The following is a 17241-nucleotide window of genomic DNA, read 5'->3' on the forward strand; positions in this document are numbered from 1 at the left end:
TGTAGTCATTGTCTCAAATTAATGGATTTTGGAAATGGCAAAGCCTCCTGGCCTATCACCCCACCCCCACCCCCACCCCAGCCACCTTAAGACAATGGTCTCTGACATCCTCTCACCCCCCTGCCCAAATTCTTCATCTATTTAAACCTAAAGCTTGTGTCAGTGCTCCGAAGATTAACTCCGGACATCACAGAAGTCCTCTATCTGTGAATGAGAAGATGAAATGAGGACATGACACTGCTAGGTATGGTGGAGAAGAAGGTTACTATAGCTGTGAGGAAGAGCATAGGCAGAGTCTTATGGAAAAGTCCACAGTGGAATAGCTGGCAGACTGAACCAGGCCATGTGAGAAGAGGGGTCGGGGTGGGGGTGGGGGGCAGAAGTCAAAACCAAAAGCAGCTGAGAGACAACAGGGAAGCCCAGCCCAGTCACTGGGCTGGAGAATTTAAGCTAGGGGGTGAGGTATGCAAGTCAAGACGACTCTGTAACAGAATCTAAGAAAGGCCAGAGAACCTGGCAGCCATTATCTGCAATAGTTACAAGCTAGCCTGTGGGACTTCAGACACTGTCTTTTGCTCTAGACAGTGGAGAGTTTGGCTATACCACCAACCAAAAACCCAAATGGGATACATCCATGGGTAGGGGAGGCCTAGAGTAAAACCATAAAAAGTGGTGTGGTCCATGGTGGATGAAAGAACATGAGCCCCATCTAAAGGGGACAGTGTGCTGTGGAGAAGTAGACCAGTATTTCCAAATCTTTGACTGATTGATTGATTATGTAGCCCAGGCTGGCCTCAAACTCAATCCTCCTGCCTCAGCTTCTGAGTGCTGAGATCACAGGCATGTGCCACCCAGGCCCCCAAATCTTAGATAAGCTAAAAATCTGGGCTGAGGATATAGCTCATTGATTTGGCACTTGTCTAGTGTGTAAGGCCCTGGATTCAAATCCCAGTATTGGTTGGGTGAGGATGTGATAAGAGGAGACTAAAAGTCTCAAATTTTATGTGATTTCTTCTAATCTGAAATGTTCACAGAAGTGCATTTTGTAAATGTTTACACAAATTTCAAGTCAAAAAAAAATGTTCTTAAAGTATGGCTGCTTAATAAATGCTGATGGGGGTGGTGTGGGTGACCATAGGAATTTGATAGAGATTAAGGGACAGAAGGCTGGAGACCCAGCTTAGGTAAGGGTCTGTCCCTAACACCAACACCGCGGGGGGTGGGGGTGGGGGACGGGGACATTAGCCCTTTTGAAACCCTCTAGTCCCCTCTGGCCTGGGTCCTGGTCAGCAGGCACCAGGCTAACCAGAGCTAGGACCTCTTCAATGTAACCAGTTTGGCAACACAAACTGACAGTATACAACAGACATTAGCCCAGCACTCTAGAGACAAAAGCAAGCCAGGGATAGCCTGATCTGCACAGTTTCTGACCATACATAGTAAAACCCTGTTTTTATGAAAAACAAACAAACAAAAAAAAAAAACCAACAACAAAAATGGACGAAGTAGAGCACTGATGCTTTGGGGCCAAAGAGACCTCCCTGAGGGGGTGACATTGAAATGACAAAGGAGGGGGGAGTGCAAAGGGTCAGAGTGGAACCAGCCCAGTGGTTTTGAGGAACCAGAAGAAGACAGTGGAAGAAGATTGCGTGGAGGCCGGTTAGACAGGAAGGCAGGCTTGGAATTGAGTTCTGAGTATCACCACCAGCCAGGTGGAGTCAAGCAAGGGGTACTTAACCTATTCACGTTGGAGCTATGTGATAAGAACGTGGGGTCAACTAGACTCATTTCCTCCCGTGTGTTTTTGCCATTTTCCACTAGGAAATTTTTATAAAGTTCTGTTGGTCTTTAATAAAAGGCGTGTCACCATCGCCGAAAATAGATAGCCATCATGATAACAGGGGCATCTGAGGGCCCACAGTCCCACCATCCTGTCGCGCGTGCTTCAGTGGTGGACCGTCCCCCGAACCCGCGCCGACTCAGCCTTCAGCACGGCGGCCAGAGAAGTTGGGGACAGCACTCCAACTAGGGATCCGTCCCGCAACCACACGCAGAAAACTAGCTGACCCTCTTGCCATCCAGCGGTTCAACTCCACCCGCGCACATTTCTGGGGAACTTGGGCTCACTCCGGCTCCGCCCCCGCCTGCGTGCTAGGGCTCCGATTGGCCAAGTGACCCTCGAAAGGGCATAGCCAGGGAGCTGGAACCAGGAGACGTGGGCGTCGCGAGGATTGGCGGGTGGGAGCGGTGACCGTACGCAGACCGGCTGTGCGGGGTACGCGGGTCTCCGCGGGAGGTAAGCAGGCTAGGCACCGGAAGCGCTCCCCTCCCGCCTGCAGCCGCGGGTCGCGGTGGCCGGGGAGATCGACATCTGGGATTCCACCGGAGCAGAGTGCTCTCTACTTGCTGACTTGTGAGGGCTCCTTTGGGAAGCAGTTGACAGCGGGTACTCCGGAGCCACTGAGTCCCCGAGGTGTGCCAGAACTGTGAGCCGGGGGAGGATCCTCCACAGGGTTTCAGTCCGCACCTTGTCCCACTAGGTTCCGGGAGTCATTATTTGGCCTGTGATATCTTTAGGGTGGGAGGAGCGGTTCTCACCGGCCTCTGATTTGAGACCCTGAAGAGTTTGAGTCAGCGACTGTTCATAAAGGAAGTTACTGAGGTGGGACCCGGCCCGGACTCTCCTAGGGAACACCTGAAGTGCAGAAGCCCGGTCACCAGGCCTCAGTAGGAGGAAAAACGGCAGTTCCGAGTCAGTCTGGAACGCGTGCACACGCCTAGAGGGAGCAGGCCTTGGAATTTGAACACAGCTGATATCAGATTCCACAGGGTTAGAGGCCGAGGAGGAGGGGCGATCAGTGCTGGGGTCAAGATCCCTGCGGTTTGTGTAAACTGAAGTGCCTCACTTGCTGTGCGTCCTGCCCACGTCAGCTCTCAGAGCTGCCTAGAGGGGCCAGGCCAGTTGCCTGAGCACTGGGACCTGGCCAACCCAGCCGCGCCAAGAAAGGAGGGGGTTGGCATTGTGCCTTCGGGGTGGGACAGGCCACCCTGTGTGTATGTGGTAAGAGAAGTCACGAAGATCGGCCTGGGGGGCGGGGTTTTTTGTTTAATATGAAGAGGGCACGCCTTTCAGGAGTCATTCTCTCCTTTTCATCATGTGAGTTCCCGGGATGGAATTCAGTCAGTCTTGGCCACAAACACTTTTATCCTCTGAGCCATCTTACCCAACTAGGTTTTGTTTTTGTTTTTTGTTTGTTTTTGTTTTTTTTTTTTAAGATAAGATCTCACTATATAGTCCAGATTGACCTAGAACTCTCTATCCTCCTGCCTCATCTTCTCAGGTACTGGATTACAGGTATGCGCCCTAGGCCAAAGTTTCTCTTCCTTGCCTCAGAGCTTATTTGAAAGTTTGGCCACTAGCTGAGGTTCTGGGATGGTGGCTGTGAAGGGTGGCTGTGGTGCTTTCTCCAGATGAGCATTTTGGGGGACTAAATGAGATCAAACATGCTATGTGCTCCATTTTATACCTAGCTAGCAGCAGGTGCTGAGAAAGTGGCACCTAAGAGTTCGCTTTACTTATTCTGTTCTCCTGGAAGAGGATTCCAGAAAGTTTCAGTGACTCACTACCCTTGTAATAACTCAGGAATGCTCACACTGGGCTGTGGGCTGGCAAGGTGACCCTACCTGCCTCTGTAACCTGACCTCTTGTGTGGGGGGGTGCCTTACTCCCTCCTCCTGAGGTCCAGGTTCCTGATCTCTCTCTCATAGAGGCAGTACCACAGTGGGCAACAGGATATGATGGGTTCCATCGGGACAGATAGTGTTGCCAGTAACCACGAGTAAGGTGCCTTGTGCATTTTGCATGTGTCAAGGGTCAACAAACCTTTTCTATAAGGGGCCAGAGAGTAAATGTATTTTAGGTTGTGTTATCTTGAATGTGATTGTATTTCACTAAGGTTGCATTTAGGAAAGCTGGCAGTGGGCCAGATTGGGTCTGGATTTTTAGTTCCTGGTTGTAGATCACATTTCCTCCTTGTCTCTCTGTCACATGTTTCTCAGTGATGGGCATTTGGGTTGCTTCTGCCTCTTGGCTTTAGTAAACACACAAGAATATAGATATTCCTTCCAGTCCCTTTGGAGACAGACCCATAGTGGGAAAGGTGGGTGTACGGTAATTCTATTTTTAATTTTTTGAGGAAACTTTGGGTTTTCCATAGTAGCTATGTCGCTTTTTCTCAAGATGTATTTGTTTATTTTATGGGTGTATCTATGTATATGCACCACATACATGCAGATCCCTTGGAACTGGAGTTCCAGAAGGCTGTGAGCCACCTGATGTATGTGTTGAAAACTCAACCTGGGTCCCTGCAAGAACATCAGAAACCACTGAGCTCCAGCCCATAGCTATAGCATTTTACATTTCCAGCAGCCGTGCATACCTTTTTTGCTTTTCCCACATTGGCACTTACTGTATTTTCTTTGATAGGAGCCTTCCAATGGGTATGGGATCTCCTGTTTTTACTTGTAGATGGGTTTCTTGAATAGTTTGGAAAGTTGTGTGGTTTCTGCATAGGTGATAGTCAGTTGTATGTGCCATCCTAGGGCTGCTCACCTCAGTGTTCATTACTCCTATTGGTCCATTTATCCATCATGTGAGGTGAGAAGAACCTGTTGGGTTTTTTTTTTTTAAGATTTATTTTTATTTTTATCCATGTGTCTGTGTGACTGAATGCCACATGTGTGTGAATGCCTCAGAAGCCAGAAAGAGTGTATCAGGTCCCCTGGAGCTGGAGTTACAGGCAGTTGTAAGCCAGGCACCCAATGTGGGTACTGGGATCCAAATTCTGTCCTCAGGAAGAGCAGAAGAGCAGAAAGTGCCCCTAACCGCCGAGCCATCGTTCCAGCCCCAAACCCTGTTTCTTATTAGATCCTCTGCTCCTAAGTGTTTCAGATCCTCTGATACCCGGAAGCCGCTGCACCTTTGGCTCTACTGCCTGTGGGTCATTCTGGTCTCTCCCCAGGAAGATGTTATCCACATTGGCCCCCAGCACAGTGCCTGGTGGTCATGGAGGTAGCATGCTGGCACATTAAGGGACACAGTTTGGGTTTGTCAGATGTTGCTGGAGGGCATCTCTCCAGGTTCCACCAAGCCCCACAGTCCCACAATCCACGTATAAAATAATTACTCAGACGCTTATATTACTTATAAACTGTATGGCCGTGGCAGGCTTCTTGCTAACTGTTCTTTTATCTTAAATTAACCCATTTTTATAAATCTATACCTTGCCACGTGGCTGGTGGCTTACCGGCGTCTTTACATGCTGCTTGTCCTGGCAGTGGTTGCAGTGTCTTTCCCCCTTCTTCCTGTTTCCCCAATTCTCCTCTCTCCTTGTCCCACCTATACTTCCTGCCTGGTCACTGGCCATCAGTGTTTTATTTATATAGAGCGATATCCACAGCAGTCAGATTGTCCCTCAGCCAAGAACTGTTGATCAGTTAGCAGAATGGCTTGGGGTTGCAAAGTTTGCTGCCAAGTTCAGCAAACTAAAAATAGTTATTATATCAGGTGGTGTGGGCAGCACTTTGTGTGTGTGTGTGTGTGTGTGTGTGTGTGTGTGTGTGTGTGTGTGTGTCAGCAGATGTTTGTATGTGGTAAGAGGTCAAATCACTCCTGCTTCCTCCTAACAAGTAAAAACTGAGTGTCAAAGAGAGATTCATGTACATGATACCTTACTGTGTGCATGGCACAGTTTTAAGAATTGTTGATATAGCTATTAACAAGAAAAGGCTTCTGTTCTGTTCTGTTGAAACTAAGGATTGAGTGGAGGCAATAGAAGGTCACATGCAGTAACTAGACAGGAAAATACCAGGGTTTTTTTTTTTTTTTTTTTTTTTTTTTTTTTTTTGTGTGTGTGTGTGTGTGTGTGTGTGTGTGTGTGTGTGTGAAGGCCAAAGATTGATGTCTGGTGTCTTCCTCAACTGCTGTCCACCTTGGTTTTTTAAAGATTCATTTAACTTTTAGTCATAGGTATATATGTATGAGTGATATCTTAGTTAGAATTTCTATTGCTGTGACGAAATACCATGACCAAAAAGCAAGTTGGGAAGGAAAGGGTTTATTTGTCTTACACTTAACAGCACTGTTCATCATTGAAGGAAGTCAGGACAAGAACACAAACAGGGCAGGAACCTGTCAGTATTTCAGGTTTTATGACCACATGATTCCTGTCACCACTTAACTCTGCCATACCCTATACATGAATGTACACAGACATGTTACAATAAAACTTTATTTATAAAAATGGGCTCTGGGCTACATTTGACCTCTGGCCAGTTTGCCATCACTGGGAGAAGCTTCCTGAGATGAGGAACAAAGGATCTTTCTAAGCTGGTCATGGGCCAGGGTCAACATGGGATGGCCTGTTCCAGGTGAGGCAAGATGGCACCTTGCTATTGTACGGTGGTGGAGTTGCATGCTGAGAAAGAGGAGGCTCAAGGATGAAGACTAGATTTGGAGTTTGAGCCACTGGGTGCATGGTGTTTCTGATGATGGAGAAGAGCTAAGAGGAGAGGGCCCAGGAAACATTGGGTTCAGTGTTGAGTATAAGAAGCTAATTTGATGACTGGGTAGGCAAGTGGCTATCCATACCTAGAGCTTAGTAGAGATGCCAGGCCTGGAAGCTTGGACCAGGAAGTGGCCACATCTGTGTATCCTTCAGTTTTGAGTATGCTGGGCTTAGAAGGGTGGGTATGAATATCAGGAGGTAGCTAGGGTATGCTGTGAGGCTACCAGTGTTTACTGCCTAGTACATCAACAGAGAACCCAAGTGGGCTCTGCACTCCACAGAGGAGGCTCTGTCTTCTGAGCTGTATTCCCTCCAACTAACTACCAGAGTCTGTTTCCCTCCTGTAAGATGGGGGCAGAGGGTTTTCTAACCTGCTAGGGTTTGTGTGAGGACTAAATGAAGTAAAGCTGCCCTTGCCTGAGAGTTAGTACTCAGCACATGGCCCCTGAGATGGCAGTGTGGCCCCTGTTCAGCCACCCAGAACAGCTGGCTACCTTGGGCAGATGAAGGAACAAAGAGTCGGTGATCAGTTTGGATCCAGACACTCATATTGTCCAACATACACTGTTCAGTGTGTGCACCCCCATCCTTCCAATCACAGACTGTCCCAAACAGCTGATGGGAGTTGGAGGCTCACCATTCCAGTTTCCTTGCTCCTGATGCATGCCTGAGTTATGCTCTACTTCCAAGGCTCCTAGGACCACTGAGTCTCTTATTTCTTGCATTAACTCCTCATGGCTGTCTTCCCACCACCAGCTGCCTCCCATATGCCTCCTACAGGAGAATCCCTGTCACCCACCCCACCCCCAGTAATCTTCCACTCCTTGTATCAAGTCAGCCTCTGGAGCTCTATGTTTCTGTGCCTGGGAGGCGAGGTAGGCTGGGGATAATAGGTTTGGTGAATGAGTGAGCTGGTGTAGGGGGCGATGAGCAGTGTGTTTCTGACTTCATGGGCAAGCTGATGGCCTCCCTGTCTGCCTCCTACAGCTTAGCTACTGAGAAGATGGTGGACCATTTGGCAAACACAGAGATCAACAGCCAGCGGATCGCAGCAGTGGAGAGCTGTTTTGGGGCATCAGGGCAGCCGCTGGCCCTGCCTGGCCGTGTGCTCCTGGGCGAGGGGGTACTGACCAAGGAGTGCCGAAAGAAGGCCAAGCCACGCATCTTCTTCCTCTTCAACGACATCCTGGTGTATGGCAGTATTGTGCTTAGCAAGCGCAAGTACCGCAGCCAGCATATTATTCCCCTGGAAGAGGTAACATTGGAGCCACTGCCAGGGACCCCACAGGCCAAGAACCGCTGGATGATCAAGACAGCCAAGAAGTCCTTTGTGGTGTCCGCAGCCTCTACCACGGAGCGCCAGGAATGGATTAGCCACATTGAAGAGTGTGTGCGGAGGCAGTTGCTGGCCACAGGCCGCCAGCCCACCACTGAGCATGCAGCACCGTGGATCCCTGACAAGGCCACAGACATCTGCATGCGTTGCACACAGACACGCTTCTCGGCACTTACCCGGCGTCACCACTGCCGAAAATGCGGGTTTGTGGTCTGTGCTGAGTGTTCCAAGGAGCGTTTTCTGCTGCCACGTCTCTCCCCCAAACCCCTTCGTGTCTGCAGCCTCTGCTACCGTGAGCTGGCCGCCCAAAAGCGAAGGGAGGAGGCCAAGGAGAGGTACAGGGACTCTCCAGGGCAGCCAACCCACCTAGGCGGTGCTGTCTGTGGTGCATCCAGTGGTGATGATGATGACTCCGATGAGGACAGAGAAGGCAGTGGAGATGGTGACTGGCCCAGCCAGGTGGAATTCTATGCTTCTGATGTCTCCTGGTCAGCCTTCCACAGTTGACCCTCACCTTCAGAGTGTCTGCATCAAGCCAGTCCACTGCCCACAGCCCCAAGAGTGCAGGTCCTGAACTGTCTGATTTTGCTAGGACCCAAGCCCATGGTAGTAGGCATATGACAGGTAGCTGTTCCGGAGCCATTAATAGTGCCTTTCTGCTAGACAGCAGCATCCTAGGCCTTCTTCTACTTCTGGTCAGATAATTGCCTTTCCATTTCACAAGGCCCAGAACATAAAGTCCTTGGTGACCAGGCTACTACAGCCCTTGGGGTTAGACCAGGCCAGGTGTCCCAAGCATTAAAAGACCAGGGTGGAAGAGGGCAAAGGGAAGACCAGACCCGAGTGGAGGTCCACTCCACTCTGAAGCTTGAGCTTCAGACCCCATTCCCACCTCCACCCCTTAACAGGCACAGCCCATGCCAGCACAGAAGGCCTGCACACCCACCACCATGCAGATATCACTACCTGACCACTGACGGAGTCCTTGCCAAGCTAGACCCCAGATGCACTGTGTGTGCCTTTGGGGCCCAGGTGAGCTGCAGTCTGTGCCCCCGCCCAGAGCAGCCCATCAAGGTCTCTGCCCTGTCACCACCCTCCAAATATCTGGTGCCTGTCCTGTCCCCATCTCTATCTGCAGTCAGTAGAAGCAATGTTTTCCCTTAGGACTCTGGATTTCAAGGACAGAAACCCTACCCAGACTGACTTACCAATAAAACATCAACAACAAAAAACTCTTGATTGCTAAGTCTAAGAATACCCCAGCTTCAGACACTACTCAATCAGTGGTAGGAGCCACGGGTAGGGACAGCCATCACTGATACTGCCACACTGGGCATTCCTGGAAATGCCTCCCACCCAGTGAGACATTCATGCCACACTGTGGCTGGCTCCCCAAGAACAAAGCCCCATTCTGCTGCTTTGATGGCCAGCCTGCCTGCCTGCCTGCCTTCTTTCCTTTTCCTTTGAGACAGGGACTTGTTACAAAGGGCTGATACAAACTTGAGATCCTCTGGCCTCAACTTCCCCAGTGCTGAGATTACAGGCATATACCACTATACCCAGCTTATTGGTGTGGGCTGTCTAAATGGGTGGTAAAGGAAAATAGGTGTTTGTCTGGCTCAGCCTGATCCTTCTGGGGTAAAAAGACTCCTGTGTAGTCTCTGCTCAGCCCCTGCAGATGGTGTCTATGATTTGGGGAGCAAGCCGCTAGCTTTGCGTGTAGACTAGAAAGTTTCAGGACCCTTCAGAAGCCTTCTTTAAAGCTGTTCACGGCAGTTCATGCCTGTAATCCCAAGATTGTGAGTCTGAAGCCAGCCCTAGCTAGATAAAAACCCTGTCTTGAGAAACCATGCTTTCTGCAGGTATTTATCAGTCTTTGCCCAGTACCTGGCTATCCTTGAATGGAGCCCCTGTGTATAGAGTGGGGTCACTGTCAGGTGCATGTGGGACTTTGGTGCTAAGAAAACTTCCCTTCGACTCTAGTATAGTGAACCCCTATTATCAGGGATCTCCATGCCCCCAATATAATGTTGTCTTCCATGTCTATATTCTGGTTCTGTAGGTTGGGTCCAGGCCCCAAAGTCTACAGTTGACAGACATGTGGTCGGTCACCCTCTAAAGAGTGCTGTAGAATATGGAGCACCCAGGAGCTGCCTGTGACCCTTCCTGTACTGGCAGTGACAGGCTGGGGAGGATTGGGATGTGTTTGTTTGCAGCCCCTTTCACTTTGTGGCCTCTGTCAGCACACAGACTGGTTCAGGCTGCTTCTCCTGTTTGGGCCCAGGACCAGGCAGGTTCCTAGGTGAGGAGTGGCTTCCTGAACCTAGATCTAGTGTCTTTTCAGCAGTCCAGACCAGGTAGTCCCATCCTTTCCACCCATGGCTGGTGACTCACAAACTTCACTCCCTTGGAACCTTCCTTTCTTAGAAACCTTCAGGGTATAAAAGGCAGCAGCAGTTCCTGTGGACAGAAGGAACTGCCTGAGGCTGAGCCCTGGGTCTAGCCACTGTCCTTATCGCCTGACAAAATGAGCATGGTGCAGGAATCTGGGTGGTTGGGGCAGGCTGTGGAGGACCATGTGGCACTGGTAATTAGATACAGGAGCTGACTCATCCCTCAGCCTAGGGCTCAACCTAGGACAAGGATGTTACTTCCCTAAGCCCCAAGATGTCAGAGACCACAAGGGTCCAAGGTTGTCAACAACCTTGGGAAGGTGTTCATTTATTCAAAGCTACTGAGACTTGCTGTGTTCCCTACCAGATGCTGGGGACACTGCTGTGAATAAGATGGACTTGGCTCTCAGTTTTGAGAGGGGAAACTACATTCTTGCAGGTGGGCTGAGGCTGGTACTACGTGCATAGAGGCACACCCCGGGTGAAGAGAGTGAGCCGTGCCAGTGGAGAAACAACCCTCCAGGTATTGGCAATGACTTGTGTCAAGGCCCTGAAGAGGAAGGGGTCCATGTCCTGGAGAAACATGATGGGGTCAAGGCCAAATGACAATAGACCCCCCCAGGGCCACAGAGGCTTCTACAGGCAGCAATCTGTTCTCTGCTCTGATGACTTTGTTCTGACTTGTCAGCAGATGGTTGGAGTGTGGGGAGGTAGGCAGGCATGGGGACTGTGTGCACAGAAGCTAGCTTGGGATTTCCAAGGGGGAATCTAAGAAAACTCCATCCTCTGCTCTTTCTGCCTATGGTGGTAGGCAGGAAGCTTCCATGGCCTTCCTTCTGTCCCTGACTCTTTTCTACTGAGATACTGAGGGAACTCCCAGGAGCCAAATGACTGTGGGACCCTTGGGCAAGACCAAGTGATACCCAGTATCCCCCGACTGCTGAAGCTTTTGTTAGAGGGGAACAGACTGCAGGAATGAAAGCCTTGAAATAAGATGTGTAAGAAACAAAAGTGGGGCCTGGAGAGATGGCTCAGAGCTTAAGAGCACTTGCTGTTCTTCCAAAGGTCCTGAGTTCAATTCCCAGCAACCACATGGTAGCTGAAAACCATCTGTAATGAGATCTGGTTTCCTCTTTGGGCCTGCAGGAATACATGCAGGCAGAACACTGTATACATAATAAATAAATAAATCTTTAAAAAAGAAAAAGAAAATGGTGAGGATGTTTGGAAGAGGAAACCTGTGCCCTAACGTAATAGTGCAGTCACTATAGAAGGCGTTGTGCAAGCCCCCCAGCAAACAAAACAGAACTGGGGATGACCCAGTTCAATCTGGGTAGTAAGCATACACTTGGGTACCTAGCAGTACTCACAACAGTCAATATGGCACTAACCTAGGTGTCTATCAGCACATGAACAGATAAAGAAAATGTAACATACACTGGAGATTTATTCAGACACCAAGGAGAAGGAAATTGTGTCATTTGTAGAGAAATAGATGGAACCAGAGATGGCCATGTTAAATCAAACAAGCCAGACTCAAAGATCACATGCTTTCTCTCATAGGCAGTGCCTAATTTTAAAAAAAAAAAAAAATGTGAAAGTATAAGGGTATGATTTAAGAAAAGGGAGGGGACTAGTGAGGGAGCAAGAGCGAGAAATGGGGTGAATATGATCAAAGTGTTTGATAAATATGTGTAAATGTAACAAAACAACAACAAAAGAAAAACCTCTAGCATGTGGCCATAGAATGGAGCCTGAGAAGGGAAGGAACTGTGTGGGAGATTCTCCTCAGTCCCTTGCTGAGGCAGCATGGTCAGCCAGACTGGAATCAAGGCTTGCAGGCATGTTATTCAGGCTGTTCTCAAAGAGGGGCCTGCCTGAGGAGCAGGACCCCCTCTGTTGGAGTATATCACACAGGTATATACCATTCTCAGTTGGGGCTTTCCAGCCAAGGTGCCGAGGGCTAAGTCAAGGCTATACTGTTGACTTTTGGGCCACCACCCCACCCAGGGACTCAGGAGTTCTTAGGATGGACTTCAGTACCTCAGCTCTTTGTCTTGTTTACCCAGTACTGAACTGAAGGCCAACAGGATCTGAGAGCTATGTCTGATGGGTTGGGGCTAGGCTTCACACTCTTGCCCATGGCTCTGTTCACAAGGCCTGGCAGGACTCAGGAACCCACTGTCCTACCAACAAAGTCTTCCTGAAATGTCCTCCCAGCTGTGTGAATACTGTCCCTGCCAGGAGCATGTGATTCTCTAGCAGCACTGGGTCCTTGGGAGGGGGTCTGCCTTGCCCCACCTGGAAATGAAGAGAGACAAAGGAGCTCTAAGGCCAGGACCCTGCGTTGACAGCATGGGAACTTGCACCTCAGCATTGCCTGAACCAGCTGTGCAGAATCCAGCCTGATGGAGTGTTGGGGTAGGAGGTAAGGTTGCAGCTGTGACCCCGTGCATCAGGGGCAGATGGCAGACTGCTCTTGCAGTTCAGTGGGGTCCAATTTTCACACAGGATTCAGATACCAGGAGAGGCCATGCAAGGGCCATCGTTAGGGATGCTAGCCTGTGCATTTGTCCATGGGACTTCCAAGTGCCACATTTTCTCAAAGGAGAGAGCCACTTACATATCACTAGTGATATCCAAGTGTGGTCTGCCAAGGTAAGGAGGAAGGCAGGGGACTCTAGGACCCCAGGAATGGTGTCCCTGTGTTGATGAAGGTAAATGCTGGTGCCTACTTACTAAGGTCTGTCTGTATTTGAAGCAGAGACAAAGGGCAGGTCACACAAAGCCTTCTTGAGGCTCAAAGAGGATGGCCTTAGGAGAGCTTCCTAGAAAAGGTGACGTTTGTTGGCACCTCAAAATGAGGTGCCTCGGCAGGCTTTATCTTGGTATCTGTGAGGTCTAGAATACTGATTCTTACTTGTTTTGTTAATTTTTTTTAATTTTTAATAAAAAAAAAAGTGGCCAGTCATAGTGGCACATAACTTTAATCCCAGCACGTGGGAAGCAGAAGCAGGAGAATCTCTGAGTTCAAGGCCAGCCTGGTCTATAGAGCAAGTTCCAAGACAGTCAGCCAGGGTTACTCAGAGAAACCCTGTGTACTAGGTGGTTTTGTGTGTCAACTTAACATACAAGCTAGAGTCATCAGAGAGGAAGGAGCCTCAGCTGAGGAAATGCCTCCTTGGGATCCAGCTGTAAGGCATTTTCTCATTTAGTGATTGATGGGGGAGGGCCCAGCCCATGGTGGGTGGTGCTATCCCTGGGCTGCTGGTCCTGGGTTCTGTAAGAAAGTGGGCTGAGCAAGCCATGGGAAGCAAGCCAGTAAGCAGCACCCCTCCATGGCCTCTGCATCACTGCATCAGCTCCTGTCTCTGTCCTGACTGCCTTTAGTGATGAAGAGCAAAGTGGAAGTGTAAGAGAAATTAAGCCTTTCCTCCCCCAACTTGCCTTTTGGCCAAGGTGTTTCATTGCAGCAATAGACACTAAGACACCCTGTCTCAAAAAAATAAATAAAAAGTATATTACATTTGCTTGTGTAGGTATGGGAGGCATATGCCATGTGGAGGCCGGAGGACAACTTGTAGGAGTCAGTTTTCTCTCTCTCTGCTATGTAGACACCAGCAGACTTCCATAAGGCTTCTATAGACAATGATTTTCCATATGACACCAAAAGCAAAAATAGACAGGAGGGCCATAGTCAACTGAAAAGAGTGGACAGACAGGCAGCAAAAAGAAAAACAGACAGGATCTCACTTTCACCTTGGCTGACTTGAAATTTGCTATGTAGACCAGGCTGGCATTGATCTCACAGAGACCCAGCTGCCTTTGCCCCCTGAGTCATAGGGTGGCATTACTTGTAATCCTTGGGAAGCTGAGGCAACAGTTCATGAGTTAAAGGCCAGTCTGGGCTACATAGTGAGATCCTACCTCAGATAAACAAACCAAACAACAAAAGAAAATTCAAGCTAGTTGTAAAATTGGGCAAATAGACACTTTTCAAAAGAAGAAATGAAATATATGTTATTTACATATTTTCCATATATATTAATACCAAGCATTTATATATAATTCTATATTGTAATATATATAACTAATATATATTAATGCTTAGTATGATTGGCCATCAGGGAAATATAAATCAAAACTTCATTGACCTGTCATTTCACCCCAGTTAGAATGTTTACTATTTAAAAAATAAAAGTCCCTGCTGTAAGGCTGTGGGTCAAAGGAGCCACACACACTGTTGGCAGGGCAAGTGAACTAGGTCAGCCATTCTATAACAGTGTGAGGGGGTCCTCAGCTGAATGGGAGATCTGACACTTGAGCCAACTCTCCCACCTCAGGGTCTCATCAAAGAAAATGACACCAGCATACCAGAAAATGTGCCCACATACCATGGATGGGCTTGACAGCAAAGTCACAATAGCTAATTCACACATGGGGTCCCAGAAGCAGGGCAAGATCTTCCTGACACCCACTGTGAGTTGGCCTCACAGGCTGGGGCAGAAGTGCCCACTATACCAGAGAGAAGTTTCTGGAGAGATTGCATCTGTTCCACTGAGGGCTTGCATGGAGCTGTTATCTAAGTGGATGCCTGACTGCCTCTCCCTTGCCTCTCTGTCTTTCCTTTAAACACCACTGTAAAATGGCTGCTGGGGGAATTCAGATCACCCATTGGGACTGGGACCCTGTAAGAGCGACTCAAAGGCTGACCCAATTCTCAGAATCTGAAGTCTTGGGACAGGTACAAAACAAGGGCAGCCACTTCCTCTTGGCCTGCTTGTTACTGAGGCCTCCAGGATGTGACCTACCCAGACAGGGTCTGTGGGGAGGGGCATGGCTATCTCTGGGTGTGGAACTTTTCACATGGTAAATTATCAGGTTCTGACCACCCCCAAGCTTAAGCCTCAGCCCTTGCCACTGTCTGCAGAGTCCTGACTTGTGAAAGCCCACATCCTCCTTGTATATGCTCTGTCTCCAAGCAGGCTTGCTAGGAACTGTGCTCAGAGGGCAAAAGAAGGGCCTAGGGCAGTGAAGAGGGGGTCTGCCTAGCCAACCCTGCCAGTCTGCCTCAGCTTCCCAGGGCTGCTTTCTGACTGCCCACCACTCCCCTGTTCTGCCCAGGATGTTTAGCCCTTCTAGCACAGACACCACCTGAGGTTTCTCTGCAGCCTTCCTGGATGATGTGCTTTCCTATCTCTGTTCCCCTACTCTGGCTTCCTCACCTTCCTACAAACTATCCCATTTGGTACCCTGTGAAGTATTGGGCAATTGCAGATGATTCCTTTGAAGGTGACATCTGTACCTCCCCTAGCTTCTGGGGCATTGTGGGAAAATGTGGTATGAATGAGAATGGTCCCCATAGGCTCAAGTATTTGATTTTTTTTGTTTTGTTTTTCGACACAGGTCTTCTCTGTGTACCCCTGGCTGTCCTGGAACTCACTCTGTAGATCAGGCTAGCTTTAAACTCAAGAGATCCTCCTACCTCTGCCTCTGGAGTGCTGGGATTAAAGATGTGCACCACCATCATTCAATGGCTCATATATTTGAATGCTTAGTCACCAGGAAGTGAAACTCAGAGGGGGTGTGTCACTGGGGGTGGGTTTTGAGGTTTCAAAAGCCCATACAACCAGACTGACTCTCTCTCTCTCTCTCTCTCTCTCTCTCTCTCTCTCTCTCTCTCTCTCTCTCTCTCTCTCTCCCTCCCTCCCTCCCTCCCTCCCTGCCAGCATACTCTGAAACTGTAAGCAAGCCCCCAATTAAAAGTTTTTCTCTTCTAACTTGCCTTTGTCATGGTGTCTCCTCCCAGCAATCGAACAGTGACTAAGACACTGTCAAAGGCTGTGTACTGTGAGCTGACTCCATCAGCTTTGCCTACCCACTTGCCCTGCACTGGGCTTCCATCCAGACACTCCTGGGTCTCCCAGCTCTGCCCTTGTTTCTACTTCTTCTCTCACCCTTCCAGCAATACCCTATCTGTGGATGCCCTGGGTTCAGGACTCTGTCACACACCAGTACACAGGGAAATTTGCACAGGAATGGGGTCTGTACATTGAAACACCCTTCCTTTGGGCAGAGTGGAAGCCCTACCAGCAAGAACACAGGGGTGAACATAGGCCAGGCTGTGTAGGTGGAGTCCATATCCTAAAGGAGAGGAACTCTATACACACACACTCCGTACACCTCTCCATATAAGTCCCCACCCCCACCCCAACACACACACAACCTCTCTAGGGAGCTCTTGCCCAGGAAAAAGAATGAAAATCCCAGTGACCTCCAGGCCTCCTCTCACCCTTCTTCATCTTTAGGGTTAGGAAACAAGGCCTAGGGAGCAGACTCTCAACCCCCACCTGACACAGGATCAAGACAGGATAAGCCAGACCAGGGCTGTCTTCTGTCTTCCCAAGCCCCTCCTTTCCCCTGCTGTCTCCCACTTCAGTCTCCCAGGCCAACAGAGAGACAGCATGGGGTGGAGGTGCCAGACAGTTCTGGGGAAAAACAAGGGGAAATTTCCATCATTGGAGCTTCATGGGGATTCTGAAAGATTCTAATTCCCAAAATCAGGCCTTCCAGAATGCCCTTCTGGCACAAAGTGGCTCCCAAGCTGGCAGGAAGTGAACCTGGCATCTGAACCAGTTGTCCACTGTGCAGGAGTCCCCCCAGGGTGACATTCCCTCTGCATAGCCACACTCTCCATAGCTCCTAGCTATCCACTGTAATACCTGGCAATGAAAACTTCCAAAGCTTGCAAATCACCAAAATCCTGAACACACCCAAATGACTTCTTCTGGGTTCCAAATAGCAACAAAGCCTTCTGGGAGGCCCCACTCCTACCCACAAGGAGCAAAGCCTTTGACCTTTTCAGCTCTCAGCCAATCATCCTCTTGCTGGCCTGGGGGAGGAGTTCCTGAGTGTCTCCTGGAGCCAGAGTGAGAAGTAGAGCCTC

General features: G+C 49.3%; 1 protein-coding gene across 3 annotated transcripts; it reads left to right on the top strand.

Annotated features, from left to right (window-relative positions):
* The first annotated feature begins 2117 nt into the window (after positions 1-2117).
* Positions 2118-9134, top strand: Plekhf1 (pleckstrin homology and FYVE domain containing 1). Of its 3 annotated transcripts, none has more exons than XM_028877724.2 (2): positions 2118-2296; positions 7554-9134. In XM_028877724.2, exon 2 carries the CDS (start codon positions 7570-7572, stop codon positions 8407-8409), a length of 840 nt encoding a protein of 279 aa, XP_028733557.1. In that variant the 5' UTR covers positions 2118-2296; positions 7554-7569; the 3' UTR covers positions 8410-9134. The 3 variants fall into 3 exon arrangements, with proteins under 3 accessions (XP_028733557.1, XP_028733559.1, XP_028733558.1); XM_028877726.2 differs by lacking the exon at positions 2118-2296 and adding an exon at positions 2311-2473; XM_028877725.2 differs by lacking the exon at positions 2118-2296 and adding an exon at positions 2984-3355.
* Positions 9135-17241: the final 8107 nt, after the last annotated feature.

The sequence above is a fragment of the Peromyscus leucopus genome, chromosome 1 (genome assembly GCF_004664715.2).
Source record: "Peromyscus leucopus breed LL Stock chromosome 1, UCI_PerLeu_2.1, whole genome shotgun sequence".
NCBI classification, from domain to species: Eukaryota; Metazoa; Chordata; class Mammalia; order Rodentia; family Cricetidae; genus Peromyscus; species Peromyscus leucopus.

Bases quoted from the DNA above. Each gene is read 5' to 3' on its own strand.
- Plekhf1 (XM_028877724.2), top strand. From the start codon at position 7,570: ATGGTGGACCATTTGGCAAACACAGAGATCAACAGCCAGCGGATCGCA.